This window comes from Lates calcarifer, unplaced genomic scaffold (assembly GCF_001640805.2).
Source record: "Lates calcarifer isolate ASB-BC8 unplaced genomic scaffold, TLL_Latcal_v3 _unitig_4206_quiver_1401, whole genome shotgun sequence".
NCBI lineage: Eukaryota > Metazoa > Chordata > Actinopteri > Centropomidae > Lates > Lates calcarifer.
The window spans coordinates 133-17,480 of record NW_026116772.1 but is presented as its reverse complement, the minus strand read 5'-3'; the positions used below and the strand labels follow the sequence as shown (position 1 = coordinate 17,480).

General features: G+C 39.5%; 1 protein-coding gene across 1 annotated transcript; it reads left to right on the top strand.

Annotated features, from left to right (window-relative positions):
- Positions 1 to 2,217: 2,217 nt before the first annotated feature.
- On the top strand, positions 2,218 to 16,974 carry LOC108897161 (contactin-associated protein-like 5; the record flags this gene model as incomplete). The annotated part of the gene is made up of 7 exons (XM_018696627.2): positions 2,218 to 2,299; positions 4,561 to 4,754; positions 11,292 to 11,439; positions 12,100 to 12,303; positions 12,692 to 12,876; positions 14,386 to 14,529; positions 16,813 to 16,974. Coding segments are annotated over exons 1-7 (1,119 nt in total), but the record flags the coding sequence as incomplete, so codon positions are not given.
- Positions 16,975 to 17,348: the final 374 nt, after the last annotated feature.

The following is a 17,348-nucleotide window of genomic DNA, read 5'->3' as shown; positions in this document are numbered from 1 at the left end:
GCTCAATACCAGGTCTGCAGATGGAGGCTGAAAACAACAACAGGGTCTGTCAGACACAGTTTACACTCTTGGGGTCTGAGAGTTATGGCTCATCTGTCAATCTGAGAACAACTCCTGTGTCATACAAATGTTGCTGCTTGTTTTATAGGCTGCCAAGATCTCTTGTGTTCCAAGTGGTGGTGCAAAGTGTAAATAGAATGATGAAGCAAAGCAACTGACTGAGCTTTTATAGCTCAAGTTTACATGAACAGATTATATTAGTTCTGCAGCTCTAACATCATGAAACAGACAGATATTCTTTTAGAATAAATGCAAGGATCTGAGAGACTTTAGACAGAATACTGTGACTGCATATTAAGTTCAAGTTGTGCTTCACTAAGTCGCCAATATGCATCTGTGTTTGCATTTCCCAAGTGAACATCTGCAGCTACACTGAAGCTCACTTATCATTTGTGCTTTGGAAAAAACAGCTTGATCCACTTTAGTCACACTTGAAATCAGGATTAGAAAAGTCTCTGAGCAACTGATGTGAGAGCACTCAAATTAGGTCAGGTAAAAGTAAAAGAGTTGCTGCTGTCAGATGCGCAGTGCTGCTGTCTACCATATGGATGTTTGGTTGATACTCCAGATGTGCTCAGAAAGCATTTGAACTTTAAGTGGAATGGTGTCTGGCAGTGAGAGAAGACAGATAATTGTAATCAGGCTGCTGCCAGTTTTCATTCCACCCTCAGATACAGGTACCAGCCAATATAGGAGAGGCTGGTGACACTTATTGTTGTGGGCAAACTGGATCGGAGGAAGATAAGACAGGTTGACATCACTGGAGTCTTTATCTGCTCCTGCCTGTTGGAAGTTGTATATTTTCTGAATTACACACACACAAACACACACACACACACGTTAACCTTTAATAAGTACAATGAGCTCACAGTTTTAAGACGAGTATAGCAAAAATCTGACAATGTTTCAAAATGTCAATGCTAAGGAGTTGTATAGTCGTTACAATTTTAAGGAGTTGTCTTGTAAACAAATAAAAGTTTAGGTTACATTCAGTGTTTCTCACCAAAATACAGCTTGAGTGTCCTTGAGCTCCAACAAACATCTTGAGTGCCTTTTCTCTTTCATAAAACATTTGCTAAGCAGATTTTTCTTTTTGTTTACAGCCATGTTTTCTGAAAAATTATTTTTCATCAATTTGGAAAAAGTAATTCGAACAACTGAATTTTAATGCGTAATCAACTTACAATCTTTACTCTAAAAATTAAGTAAGTTGTAATTAGAAATACCTTTAATTGTAGAGGAAAAAATAATACATGCAATGCTTTTTAAGCCTAAACACTGGTTTTTAGAGTTTTGCTGCATATCTTGTAATGTAACCAGCACCTATAGGGTCAGTGGAATAGTGTGATAACTGACATGAGCCTTGCACTGGCAGCAGGGCATTGTATAATGTCACCCAAATATGCTTGTGCATTTGTTTATTTTGTGCATGTGTACAAGATAAACAAATCCCTCCTAGAAAGTGTTACCAAAGGTTAAAAACTCCACAGGGAATCTTTAAGTTGAAGCATTTAAAGCAGCTGGAGTGTTGAAGGTGTGAGAAGTAAAAGCTGTTGAAATGGGTGTAATTGGAATATATATATTTTTAGTTTACACTGTGCAGTTGAGCTGTCAGCTGATATGTAAGATAAACAGTTGAAGAGTAAAAGTTTAAAGCAGCTGACTGTTAGGAGGAAGAGTAAGAGATGAAAGCAGAAGCAGTTGATAGTTATGCTTGTGCATTGTAAATAGTTGGCAGGAAGTATTCAGGTTTGACAAAGTGGTGGAATATTGTGTTGAACATTTCACCCAGTGACTCTGTGACAGCTGATTTAAAAGTTGAACTGAAGCAACTTTTAAGTTGGTTTAAGTTTTGGATGACTGATTAAGTGCCTTGAAAAGATGTGACAAATGATAAAAATATCTTTTGACATTATTTTCTGTCAGCAGGACAAATCCAAGTAATTTTATTCATTTAATCAGTGCATGTGAAACACATACAAATTTAATAGAATAAGATTTTAATGTAATATTCAAACTGCATGCCAAATCTGAAGTCATGAATGTGCTTTTAGTCTGTTCTGTTATAATTTTTAAAAATCTGTTGATGGTCCTTAAATAGAATAAACATTATTAATGTTCTCTTTCACAGATAACTGTAATGCTCCTCTGGCATCCATGTTACCAGGGTCATCCTTCCAGAGCTCCTCTCAGTCCTCAGCCAGCTCTGCTGCCAGTGCAAGGCTCAACATAAGAGATGGTGAGTTCAACAGAGAATGGTAGTGCTGTATCTGCTATTGTTTCAGTGTGGTAACTTTTAATCTATTTCACGAAAATGCAAAAAGAATAAACAGATATTTTGGACAAGAAGCCACTACCCTTCCACTGCTATATTTTAAAGACAGTAATTAGAAGATGGCATAATTATAATACATGGTAAATTTACTGAGGGATATCAAGGTGCCCATATGACATATCCGTCTTTGGAGAAAGAGCTATTTATGTACAAAAGGTCAGTGAATTGACTTTTCAATAAATAGTGTAATTTTGAATAAATTGAATTAAAATTGTTAACCATGTTAAGTCTTGATTTCCCCCATCATACAGTATGTCCTCTATAGACTGACAAAAGTGTTTAGGGACAGCTGATATATTCCTGCTCTGTGGTCATATACGGTTTTCCACAGGGATCAGTACTTGGATCACTTTGTTCTGTGTTTACTTGCTGCCCCTGGGTCTGCTTTTTCCAGCATGTGGTTCGGAAAATTGTAACTGATACACAACCCACCTGTAATCAGATATATTCTGTGCCCCTTGTCCAATTATAGAGGGAGACTGCCTTCACAATACTTGACCTGCTGTTAGAAAACCTTTTTTTCTACCTCCAAACTGTACTCTGTTGACACATTAAAGCAGGTAACACAACAGTCGTGTGAGGGCATTAACCAGACTTTGTCTAGTAAATATAAATCCCCTGTTGTGTGGTCCCTAGTGGTGGCCAGCGCTGTATCTTTGGTTCACTGAGGTAATAGTCAAAGGTCACAGTGCGCTTCCATTCATTGTTTTCGTTTTTGTGATGTCCCAGGTGATTATACAAACTTGTGGTCTTACATTTGGTTGCAAAGTATCGCAAGTGCTTTTGACTGTCATCATCACTGTATTTGTCAAAAAAATTAAGGGTTCTTGTGTGTGTGTGTGTGTGTGTGTGTGTGTGTGCATGTGTGTGTAGCCTGTATATGTGTGTGTTTGTCAGTCACTGATGGTTAAATGCAGGGGTCACATTTCTTGTGTAAGTAAAATAATCAAATGGAAGTGAAATGGCAGTTCAGTCTGATTCTGGTGCCAGAAAAATGGCTGCCAGAGACCGCAGAGTGATTAGTACCTGTTCATCTGTACTGGGATAGTGCAGTTCTATCACGTTGGTCTGTCTATTCCTGGGACCAGTTCAGCACATATCCAAGAATCAAAATCGGCTTATTAGCCAGTCGTCATCATGGGCCAAGAAATCTTAGTGGTCCCTGAACACTCATTCCCTCCTAATTCTTGCATTTGCATAGTCCTCAAGCAGTGCCAGTGCATCCATCATGCAGAATTACACACAAGCATTACCTCAGTATTTATATGTTTACAGCAATCAGAACTGATTGTTTCACAACTTGCTAAAATGATCGCATCAATCAGTGATAACCTCCTCCCTGAGATATCATTTGAAAATGGAAGTTTAATAGGTGAACACAATTTATTAATTCCTGTAAAGTTTAATGTTTAATGCTATTGGATTTCGACAACCGATGATAATTTCATCTGTTACAGTACTGAATATTTATGGCTCACAGCAAGAGCAAGTACAAATGATACAGCTGGTTTGAATGTCTACGATAACATGGATCTAGAATTGATGCTTTGTATTATGTGAAATTAAACGTCATCATTAAACAGTCTGGCTTCAAGTCACCATCTCATCATCGCCAGTTTCCCAAGTCTTCTAAAATATGTGCACGGGTGAGAGTTTCTCTACTGGTGCACAGATTTTATAGGTCGTAACTTTTGCACTGAAAGTGGCATTTGCCTCTTTCAGGCCCTATTTTGTGCATATGCAATAGTTATAATTGAGACCCCACATGATTAAACATGATAAAAACACCAGTTAAAACTACACTGGTAAAACTGGATAAAAGTGAGTTTTGATGCTCCTGGTGAACAATGTTTACATATACACAAAGAAGATATGATGCCATTGACAGACAACCAAATTGAACAGACTGTTCCTTTGATTAAAATTACAGATTTCTCTAGGTTTGAAAATTGATGGACACATTTGGGATAATGTAAGTATACAACTCAACAAAATATATAATATACAGTAGGTCTTGTTTTTATACATTTTATGTGGAAAAGGTACATATTGTACTTTTTTTGTCAAGAAATGAGGCACAGTGTGGCAGCCAAAGTGTGACCTCACCTGAAAGCAGAATCACTATTTACTGGATCTCCCCTGCCTGTAATTCTGTGGTCTCCCAGAAGCAGGAGGCTGGTCTCCCGAGATTTCAGACCGACAGCCTTGGCTCCAGGTGGATCTCGGGGAGCGGATGGAAGTGACGGCTGTGGCCACACAAGGGCGTTTCAACAGCCAGGACTGGGTCAGCAGTTACCTGCTATTCTACAGTGACACAGGCCGGGCCTGGAAACAGCACAGACAGGAGGATGGAGGAGGGGTGAGTCTACGCTCAGAGTTTATTTGACCAGTTATGGTGAGGGCCTTTGGGTCACTTTGGCTGCCGTGTTAAGCTGCTGAACACTTAGACAGCTGTGCTTTAGTCTGTCTCCAGATGGCATGGATAGTAAGAGGTACACAGGTCTGAGCCAGAATGCACCATTGTGACAATGTTCTCTTAAAAAGTTCTTTCTGTGTTTTTCCATGTAATAAGAAGGGCAAGATCAATGCGACTGCAAGCCTCTGTCAGTCTGGACCCTCCACCAACGACATTCCTTAAAAAGTGAAAAGTCACTCTGTGTTGTATTGATATTTTAAGAGTGAGCAAGGATTACACGTTTTTGCTGTTGGCAAAGACCAACAGAGTGATGATTCTGTTGGTCAATAAATGACCTGATGTTAATTGTCTGTGTACATCATTTTCTAGCCCTGTGACTGTAGCTAGATAACAGTCATGTGCTGACCAACAGCTAACACTAGCAAATAGTCAGAATCATTCAATTTCACTTAATGTACATCACATTAATATTTTAATTGCCTTAATCAGGACCTCTGGACATTCAGCAGTTTGTTGCACAGGCACTTCTTCAAAGTTTTTTTTACTTGGACAAACCTATGAAAAAATAGTTTAGACATAGTTTTATTACGACCTATGACAGTGTTATATGCAGTGCTACACTGTGTTATGAAATATACAGGGATGAATAATTACCTTTCTCAGAGTGCCACATGTCACAGAACTGTGTGATGTTGTGTTCCCTGAGAAACCTCCAAATCTGTGGCTGATGCTCAATAACATTGTATTTCACTGGGCATAGTTTCAGTCCCTCCTTCTTCATGTGGTAACTACCACCTACTTCCTTGCTCTGGTGGTGGTTAGACAATGTGAGGCATAAACATACTGCAGCACGTTGAAATGTGTTGCAGGTCTAAAAAAAAATAATTCCCAAAAGTGTAATTTACCTGAATAAGCTGAAGGTCATTAATGTTGTTGTTCTAGTTGGATCAGAGTGTAGCTGCTGCACTTAGCTGAATTACCTAATGAAAAAATAACAGAGAAGGGGGGACAATTTTTCAATACAAACTCAATCTATTAGTTTAATGGTTTTAAAAATGCAACTAATCCCTCCCCTCAAAAAGTGCTATTGGTCCCATTTGACTCCTTTACAGACAACCCTAGCTCAAATACTGAATGCATTTGTCATGTGAGGTATAATGTTTTTTCATGCTCTGTTCTCTGTACACAAAATGCCATGTTTGACTGCAGTTTGGTGTACAACATCTTGTCATTTCTTACACATTTCATGTAAGTGTAAGTGTCTGGAATTAATTCTTAATCCAGCCTTATGTTAGTATATCATTGGCTCTTCATTATCAGCCCACTGCCTTTGTATATTAAAGACTGTCAACAAGATGTTTGATTCTTTTTTTAAATGTGAGTTTTTCTACTAATCAATCTTATAGCAGAGTGAGTAGTAGCCTGCATGACACTGCTGCAGAGTGGTCTTCCTTTCTTTCTTTCTTTGCTTAAATTAAATTAGCACAGGGAGATGTGGGGCTGAACATTAGGTGAAGGGCTATGTGTTGTTTTGAATTATTTATCACTGTTAAAAATGTATTATCTACAGTGCACTGAGTTGTAGGAATTAAGGACAAAATCAATCATCAGCTCAGAATAAGAAGATTCTAACTCAGACCCTGCTCAGACCTTCATGAAGCCAAACTCAGAATTTCTCATCTAAGAAGAACTGTAAATTATTATATTTTTAGTGATATCACCAATAACTCTGAAAGAAGCTAAAGGTACCAAGTGGTTTACTAAAAGGTATACCACAACAAGCAAGCATGCAAGGCATTAATTCAATTCAATTCAATTCAATTCAATTTTATTTATATAGTGCCATATCACAACAACAGTCATCTCAAGGCACTTTTCATATAGAGCAGGTCTAGACCATACTCTTTAAAATAGGTATTTACAGAGAGAGACCCACCAAATCCCACCATGAGCAAGCACTAGGCGAGAGTGGCAAGGTAAAACTTCCTTTTAAGAGGCAGAAACCTCGAGCAGAACTGGACTCAGGGTGGGTGGCCATCTGCCTCGACCGGTTGGGTTAAGAAGGGGGGGGGGGGGGGGGGGGGGGGGGGGGGGGTAGAGAATAGCGAAAGAAGAACATAGCATAACACAGGTTCCATATCAGATGTAAGGTGAGGCCAGTAATACAGCAGTAGTAATGATAGTAGTAGTAGTATAATTAAAGTATTAACTGCTAACACAGCAATACAACTAATAGCAGTGTAAGTAATTTCTAATTCTAGCAGCAGGTGTTGAGTGGAGTTGTAGGAGCAGCAGCAAACTTGTTATCACAGATCAGACCCTACAGTTCCAGAGGCAGAAATACCTGCAGAAAGAGACGGAAGAGCACAATACTACAGGAAAGGGGAGATATTGAGTTAGTAACATGTAACATGGGATATGAATCCATATTGAGTGGAGAGAGAGGGAGAGAGAGGGGCATTTAAACAGACAAAACTTTTTTTTATTTTATTTTTATTTATTTCCTTGTAACAAAACAGTTACAGTTTTTAGTTTTTATTCATTTACAACAAGTGTCCAGCTGGATCGGGAGTTGAACTGAGGTCTTGCTGCTCAGGACACTGAGGCCCACATGGTACACACCGTAACCATTCAGCTATCCGGTCACCCCAAGTGATGATTTCTGGTGTCAGAGGTTGAATGTTCTCCCTGATTTTTCTCCAGTTGTCCTCTGATTACTGCTTTAATGACCCCTTCCCAATTGAGGCTGTGTGTTTTGTGACTGTGTTCAGTCACAGCTAGTGTTGTCCGTTTCTGTTGTTCATTCAGGCTCTTGTCCAGGGTCTTTGCTCTTTCACTGCTGTCGTACTTAGATGTAGATGTATTCTGATCAACTGGTTGTGGTTGTGCTCTTGCACTTCACTAACTTGTGAAAGAGGAATAAGAGAGATGCTGTACTTTTTTCAAATATTGAGATACATAAAGCATCCAAACAGGTTATACAGTGCAGTATCACATTAGCTAAAACAGACATCTGACACTGAAACAAAACAGGTCTTGTCTGACGTGTATTAAATGCATAGTCACACACAGAGTGAAACCCTACACCTCATGGACTTTTTTGGTGATTGTGGGAACCTATATATAAAGATGGTGCAAAATGAATGACAGCTAATTCTTCTTCTTTAATGAATCTCACACCCAACTTAGCTAACACAGCTGTCACCCAGGCCTTTGGCTGATATTAGCTGACGTCTGTCTGGCATTTTAACAAGTTGGGTTCAAAGGTAAAGGCTCCCAGCCAGAAACTGAACTAAGGGCAGTAATGAGAGGGCAGCAGTTGGTGAGAGACTGTCAGCCACACTGAGTCAATGTTGAGCCAAATTAGGCTGAGCTTGAGCTCCATCACAAATTGGGCTAAAGGTCTACACCCAGTGTGATATAAAATGGTAGGGAGAACTCCTGAAGGTGGTGTTAGAAGAAAGGGTACATGATCATTAAAATCTTTAAAAAAGAAAGAAAGAAAGAAATTCTATGGTTATTTTTATCATTAGATATTTGACACTGTAGTTGATTGGTGGTGATAAGAAAAACTCATTGGATGTCCAAAACAAAATAAGTTCAGCTTTTGGGAATCATGAATGTGTATACTGAATTCACAGAGTGTGATTTTGTTTGTGTACAGATGGAAATATTTGGTCAGGAAGTCACCAAAGTGAGATTATTCTCATAAATTATTACAGTAAAATTAATAAAATTAGTCTGATTGGAAATTTTTCCCTGATGATGGCATCAGATTAAATGTCAGGGAAAGAAAATGATTTGCAATCATCTCCTGGAACTATGAATGTCAGCTGTAATCTGCAAGTCTATCACATATTTGTCAAAGTATTTTGCTCTAGACGAAAGTGTCAGACAGCAGAGCAACAGACATTTTCAGCCTTAAGACCCATGTGAAAGTAAAACTACTCTGAATCATTAGTGTATCCCTGATTCAATCTATGCTTTGAGGAGAGTAATTGAATATGTCTGTGTAGATTCTCAGTCACCTGGATCATGGTAGCCTTCTTTTAGGTTTTCTTGAAAGATGTTTTATTTCTCAGTTCAGTTCTCCAGAACACAGGAAACTTTTCAGTTGAGAGGTGAAACATCTTTAAGAAACCTAAAAAAAAAGTCTAGTTGCTCTTAAGTCTTAATTCTTGCACTTAAGAGTAGTTGAATGAATGTTGAGTGAAGCTAGATGTGGTCAGTTTATGGCTTATTGCCAGTTGGTTGGAAACTGATACTTCTTGTGGAAACAGCCAATTATTTATTTATTTATTTTTGTCTTTGGAAACCTAAAAAAAAATCTATTTTTTCTCTACTGAGATTTTCCTTCTGACTTGTTGTAACAGGTTTCTCTCTCTCTTGTACAATATATTTCACTCCTCAACCCATCAGTACTTTGTGTGTTTATTTTATGTGTGCTGGTATTTACACAAATGACTAGCATGGTTAACAATTTGAATGCAGAAATGAATGACACTTTATCCACTGACTGAGTTGCACTGCACTATCCTTTGTTGTGCTTATTGTCCTGTTTAGTGCTGTCTAGGTCTATGTAGTCCCACTTTGTCCTGTGCAGTTTCTTGTAGTTCTGTTGCTCGGTGTAGCACCTTGGTCTTGGAGGAATATTGTATCTCCTCACTGTGTACTATATTGGCTATACTTAAAGTGGTTAAGAGCTTTGTACGTCTTATATGTCCACATGAAGAGCTTAATATATGTTCTGTTTCTGCCCAACCTATGTCGTGGTCTGACCTTAACATCCGCAGGATGTCTTAACAATGAGTTTACTTACCAGATAATCCTGATATATGTGCACACACCGCAAACACAGAATGTCTGTTACAGTACACTTGTATTAGACCTGTGTAGTTTTTAGAGAAACACACTGTAATAATTTTAAACTACAGGCGTTTTAATTCCATCTTGTGCACTCTGCTCCAATTTCCACAGAGGCGCTGCAGTCAGCCAACTCCAGGTCAGACAGATGCTGGACAAGCCTTTGGAACTCAATGAGGAAAACAATCACTCACTGAAATTTTCATCCACAGGAATGTTTACAGGACATACATGCTATCATAAAAGCACATTCACCCAACAATGGGATCTCTGCTCCATCTCTGTCCTCTTTCAAGCTTGTTGCATTTCAAAACTGCACTGGTACAGATTTCTACTTTCCTAGTGAGTTGGTTCTCAAAAATCAAATATTAAAAAAACTAAATTATGAGGTCATGTGACTCATTGCATCTCTTATCAACACAGATAAAGCAGATAAAGCATCATTATAATACTGTTAACTATTGAAATATCTTGCGCCCTGCTTTGGTCACTCACACGCCCCACCTGCCTGCTATCATTCAGTCCTCAGCCTCTGTCTCCAGCCTTCTCCAGTGCTGTTTCCCCCCATTTTCATCACCTGCAATCCCATTATGATAAATTAAACTTTTAAACCTTCCTCTTCCTTGCCCATCCAGCCAAAAAACCTAGCCAATAACAATTTAATTGATTTTCATGCTTTCAGGTATCTGTAAATGTTATGATTTTTGCCAACCAGAACAACTTTTGGCCAGGAACACAACATCACCATTTGAGTCAAGGATTGCTAGATGTGCATGTGTTAATTACTTATTGTGGACCTGTTTTAATATGCAACATCAAGCCTTCACTCAAATGGCTTAAAATAGGAGATTTATGGGTGTAAATCATAATAAGAGCATTAGCAGTTGGACTACTGCCTTAATTATATGCCAAGAAGCGGCATCTGGCTATATTTAATGATGCCCTTGCTCTCCAGAACCATCAGACAGTCATTTGTACCACTAGTCAGTATACCTCCTCATACTCTATTTTTTTTAAACCACTGTGTAGAGCTGAATGATTGCCCCTGTCTTTAGATTTTTAACTCTTCACAAAAACCTGGGGCTCCACTGTCAAGGATGTACTGTATCCCTCTGGTAGTTTTTCTTATTAGACTTTATCAATTTGATTCATCACCTGCCTCAAATCCATTATGAAGTAGATGCTCATGAGGGAAGGTGTTTGTCTCTCTTTCTGTCCCTTGGCTTTCTGTGGTTTACACTGTCATTGCAGAGGAGAGCAGAAGTGACAATGAAAAAGGAGACTGACAGAGAGGTTTCTGGGTTTTAAGCCTTTTAGTTTTTTGGCATACTGCCTGCCAACTGTGGTCATTTTTTTGCTTCTCACATGGACATGTTTTATCTGTAGCTCTCCATGTTGTCCATGTTGTTTAAGTATTTTTTGTTTGTTTGTTTGTTTGCTCATATCTGAAGTATTAAGATAAAATCCAGACTTTTCTCTCCCTGTTGGATTAATACATTACTATCAATTATCCTCATATTGTAACTGAAATCAAGTCTTATTTCTCAGCGGAACCTGTTTAAAACAGTGAAATGCTGTCATCATAACTGCCTGTCTTCTGTCTCTCTGTTCCTTCAGAGGTTTGTGGGTAATGTGAATTCAGAGGCTGTCGTCCACAACAAGCTGTCCCACTCAGTGAGAACCCGTTTCCTGCGTTTCGTCCCTTTGGACTGGAGCCGCAGTGGCTGGCTGGGCCTCAGGGTGGAAGTGTATGGCTGCTCCTTCAGTGAGTAACACACACCCTGCAGTTGGTACTAGACTTACAAAGAAATACATGGAACCACTGTGACTACACCACCTTCAGGGTGTACATCAAACCCTGCAGTCACATAGTTTTCATACACTCCACTTAGATGATTCTCTAACACATGTCCACAGTGATATCTTCCCATTCAACTCTGATGTGAAACAATGACCTACTGTCTATCAGATGAAGATAAAGGTTTCATGTGCCTGTGGAACTTTTGCTGAGCAGCAGCCTCTGTGGCCACAAGTCAATCAATCATTCAACCAATCAATCAATCAATCAGTCAAAGTCCTTTACAGATGACTGATAAGCTGATAATACAAATGTAAACTAATAACATAAATTAGGAAAAATGTTAAAATTGATAAATGTCAGTAACAAAATAGGTAATACTAAAAACATTTTAAAACATAAATTTAACAGTTGCCTCTAACAGGTAACATTTCAAAAATAGAAATAATAATCAAAATACTGATGGTCACCAGCTAGAAATGAGAAGCTGCTTTTGTCTGCTACAGTCTGAAGGGTCCTACTGCTTCAAAGTGGATTTTTAGTGGTAAATCCACCACCACTGTCACTGTGAACTACATGTGCCATGCAAAAAGGTATAGCAACAGTTTTTGTTGTTGTTGTTTTTAGAATCAGATGTGGTGAGCTTTGATGGCGGAAGCTCTTTGCTGTACCGATTCAACCAAAAGTCCATGTCAACAGTGAAGGACGTGATCTCACTGCGCTTCAAGAGTCGTCAAGCTGAGGGGGTTTTACTGCATGGGGAGGGACAGAGGGGAGATTACATAACCCTGGAGCTCCACGAAGGAAAACTGGATCTCCATCTCAACCTAGGTGATCTACACACACAGCAGGTTTTGAGACCTCTCTTTGGCAATGTATTTTTTTGGCCGGCAGGGAGTCTAAAAACAGTATGTGTGCCCTGTTGGGGAATTTATAGAATCATTTCTCCATTAAATAGAGTTCAGTGAGAATACTTGGGTTTTTAGCAACGATTTTACAACATATTTACCTGTGCAGTGACAAATAAACAACATTTGCACTTTTCAGAAGCCAAGTGTATATAAGTGATTGATTATTTCAGTACTGAAACATGACTTCATGCCATACCCAGCTGCATGGCGTAGGTGGTTTTTGCCCTCTCCACCTGAGCTCTGTGGAGTGTGCCCTCACTTTGGAGGATGTGAAATATTGTCCTGCTGTTTTCTTCATATTATTCCAGATGATAGCAGGCTGAGGTTGAGCAGCAGTCCTGTTGCTGTCACTGTGGGCAGTCTGCTGGATGACCAGCACTGGCACTCGGTCCTCATCGAACGCTTCAACAGGCAGGTTAACCTCACAGTGGACTCCCATACACAACACTTTCAAACCAAAGGAGAAGGACTCTCACTGGATGTGGACTATGAGGTGGGACACTAAGAACTACTTGGTAAATCTGCTTGACAGGGCAGCGCTGGGTGACATGTTCCTCAAACACTGCTCATTTTATTTCAGTTTTACTCAGCCACTAAAAGTATTACTCCACCACTGAGAATAGTGCCCAACAAATTAACAATTTTCTTCTTACTTAAGAGTGACAGACAGGAAATGTGGAGAAATTGAGTAGGGGAATGACATGCAGCAAATGCTCCAGCTGGCCAAGTAGAACCAGAGACTCTTTGCTCAGGGCATTTGTGCTTATATTATGTGCAGCCTAATCATTGAGGTCACCCCAAAACTATATATTTCTGAGGTGTCTTTAAAGATTTACATCTTCAGTAGGAACCACTGGGCATGAAGCTGAGAACCACAGACAGAATAGGGTCATAAAGTGAGAACCACAGACAGAATAAAGTCATAAAGTGTTGAGAGACAGACTAACATTGTTAATATTGTAATGTGTGTTGACTGATTTGAATGTAAATTCTCACAAACTTTTATTTTAGTCTTTCAGTTTTAATTTTGTCACAAAACAGATGTCCACATAATGCAACACAGTGTTGCTGGCAACGTTCAAAATAAAATGTTTCATACAGAAACACCAGAACACCAAGCATGCAGCTGTGTTAAGCTGATTAATCACATATAGACCAGTCAGCAGCTACTAACAAAAGGGTGCCTCTGGTGAAGTGTGGTAATTTTCTGGCACCAAACAAATGTGTTTGTTTCGAGGTGGGAGGAAGGATGCAGCTGAGGCTGTATTTATGATAATGAGGCAGCTCAGTGCAGTTTTGGTGCTCATTTTGACACTAAATTGCATTTGTGTTTAAACCTCTTATCACAAACACAGAAACAGGGCAGTTTTGGTGGCTTTAGTCGACAGAGGCGCACAAACACAGATGTCCTCAAATTTTTTGATATTTGAACACAGTTTTTTCATCCATTGTAGACTGATTTAGGGAGACTCTTATTCTCTATAATATGAATAGATAATAGTAATAATAATAATTATGAATAATAATTGATTCTTGGTAATGATATGAATAACTAATATTAGCCATTGTTTCCCACAACAATAGATTTCTGCACAGGTACAGTTTGCAAACCTGTACCTGGCCCAGACTGACAAATGTCAATACAAACTGATCAGTTACCTGAAATGATAGCTAAATCAATTCTGGACCAGACCCAACCCATATAAGACTTGACCTGACTTGACAATTAAAGTGACAATTGGAAACTTTTTGGTTTTAACTCATCATTATGAAATAAATTTGAAGTAAGTGTCTCTACATATTGAGGCTGTTGTAAATATTTGTACTGGTGATGTTTTAAAGCACCAAAGTAAAATGCTATGTGTTTCCATCTTGGATAACGTAACCTACAGAGAAAAATTTGAATTTACTGTATATGACTGTTTATAAAAAATAGCATGCATGAATGTACAGGAGAAGCAGTTTCTGTATCTCCACCTTGTCTGTTTGCTCTTCATCACAGCTGAGCTTTGGAGGTATCCCCCTGCCTGGTAAACCTGGTACTTTCCTCAGGAAGAACTTCCAGGGCTGCATGGAAAACCTCTACTACAATGGCATCAACATCATAGACCTGGCAAAGAGACGCAAGCCACAGATACACAGTGTGGTAAGCAGACATGTGTGACAAAGGAGGTTTCCTGGCTGGAAAATTCAATTCTTATGCACCTGCATGTTGCAAGAGCTTAGTTTAAGTGAATGTAAAGTCAAAGTAAAGTACATTTAACTGCAACATCTAGTTAGTTTTACACTTTGATCAGTTGCGCCAATGTGACCAAAGCAACCATAATCAAAACACTGTCTCAGTGACGTTTCATCAGCATAGCATTCAGGTAATATGGGAGAGAAAGACACTTTTACTTTTCTGACAAGTGACAGAGAAGTAAAAGACTAACAACAGTCTCTTGTATCAAAGATGAACAGCTGTGTGCTAGCATGTGTAAACTAGTTCACATATGATTTAACATATGATGATATGATTCAAAACTTTTAAGTCAGTCAAAAACACTTATCTAGCAATCTGTCCAGGGTGTATCCCACCTCTTGCCAAATTTCAGCTGGGATAGATTGGAACTCCCCATGACCCTTATGGATAAGCTAGATAATGGATGGATGGATAGAAAAAACATTTAATTACTTGCTATTTAAAGACGATTGAAACTTGATTTAACTTAAATATCTGTCAGGAAGCGAATCTGGATATTGAAATTAACTAATGGCAGGCAGTGGAAATAGTCTGTCAATGCAAGCACATCAGTGGACATACGTTGACATGGACAAATGACTTTTGGATTACATTGCAGCAGCTGTTTGCGCAATACTGCACCAATCCTTGTTTTGATTTTTATCTATATTAATCATTTAATCTAAAATACAAATGCATAGCCTTACCATTCCTAAGGCTGCAATAAGATAAAAAATACTTCACTGTCCAGTCATTGTGTGCAGCTCTGTCTTGGTCAGTGTGCCTGACTCCGTCAATAATGTACACCCCATGACTAATCTGGACATGTGCAGGATGTTTTTATGTATCATGGTTCACCAGATGCTTTATGCAACCTGTATGTAATTGTTGTGTGTGGACTCCATGATCTGCACTCTAAAATCTTCTGGATTGCACCTCTTGTCAGTGCTTTCAGTTCAGCAGCCTCTCTCATCATCATTTCATCAGGAATTTAACTCGAAATCTGCTGTGAAACTAGAAACAGACCTAAATCATTAGTTTTAGATGCATCTCTCTCTCGCTCTCTCTCTTCTTTCTCTCTCCCTGAATCTCTCCAGGCAGCCAGAATCAGGCTGTAACAAACTGTGGAAATGATTTGTGTGTGTTGTGTGTGTGTGTCTGTGTGTACATAGGGTAGGTCAAAACTACTCAGAAATGTCTCAAGGAACACAACAAAGAGCCCAATTTGTTAACCCGACCTCCAAACTTCCCAGATCCCAATCTTATCCAGCATCTGTGGGACCTGCCTAATATTGTGTAAGTTCCCTTCATGCTGCCAAAACAGCTCTTACCCATCGGAGCATGGACAAGAGACTGTAGAGGATGTCCTGTGGTGTCTGGCACCAGGACATTGACAGTGGATCCTTTGGGTCCTGTGGGTTGCAGGACAGGGTCTCCATGGATCTGGCTTGTCACAGTGCATCCCACAGATGCTGGATCAGATTGGAAAACGTCAGAGTTTGGAGTCCAGGTCAACACATTTTGTCTCTTTGTCATGTCCTCAAGACATTTCTGAGCGGTTTTTGTGGTGTGGTGGGAGCATTGTCCTGCTGGGGTAGGGCTCCTGCCACTGGGGAGTGCTGTTACCATGGGGGTGTGCTTGGTCTACAACAATGGGTGGGTGGTACAGGTCATAGTAACATCCAGATGAATGAAGGACAAGGTTTCTCAGCAGAACATTGTATTGTAGCGAGATGATCGATGTTATTCACTTCACCTGTCAATGGTTTTAATGTTGTGGCTGAGTATTATATCCAATGTAAAGTCCCTACATTGGTTCTCAATAAGTTAGATGAGCCATTTGAAAATACTGCTACTGGTTTACAAATCAGTCACTGGCCTGGGACCTAAGTATATCCTTGATGTGCTTTCTCTGTATGAACATTCAGGAATTCATAGCTCGTGTTTCCTTGCATCAACACAATACATCTTGTCAGTGTGTTACACAAATTTTGAACAACCCCATGACCATTCCAGGCAGTCTGATTTTGCTCAGCCCATAAATTTCTGCAGAATTTTTAACAGCCGCTTTGTATTTAACGGTCTATACATAATTTGCATTGCTTTGACTTACAGTATTGGCAAAATGACCTTTAATTCCAAACAACTAATGAATTTCCTATGACATCAGTCTGTCCTAATGTCAGTGGTTGTAATTCTTGTCCCCAGGGCAATGTGACCTTCTCATGCTCACAGCCCCAGCTGGGGGCCTGCACCTTCCTGAGCTCAAGCAGTAGCTTCCTGTTGCTGCCAGGTGCAGCAAACACCACAGGGGGTTTCTCTGTTCAGTTCCAGTTCAGGACATGGAACCAGGATGGGCTGCTGTTCTCTGTACAGCTAAACTCTGAGCCCAGAGACTGGAGCTGCAGATCACCAAGAGTCGGCTGCTCCTGACCCTCAATAGCCCAGGACAGAGAAAATCCAAGCTTTCTGTCGGTGAGGACACAGACCACTCACAAATACATCACACACATATCCAACACACACTGATATCAACATGTGCAGACTAGCTCAAAGTACCCTATTTGCTATCTGTGCCATCTGGCTGCTTGTTTTTGGGCTCAGAAAGACAGCACAGACCTAATCCTATATCTGTAAAGGTGATGCCTTGTTCCTTGTTTTTGGCATCGTTGTCTTCACTAATCTGAAACAAATATTAATTTCTGTGGAATTACTTGAAGGAAAATGCCATCCAAAATCTGTGT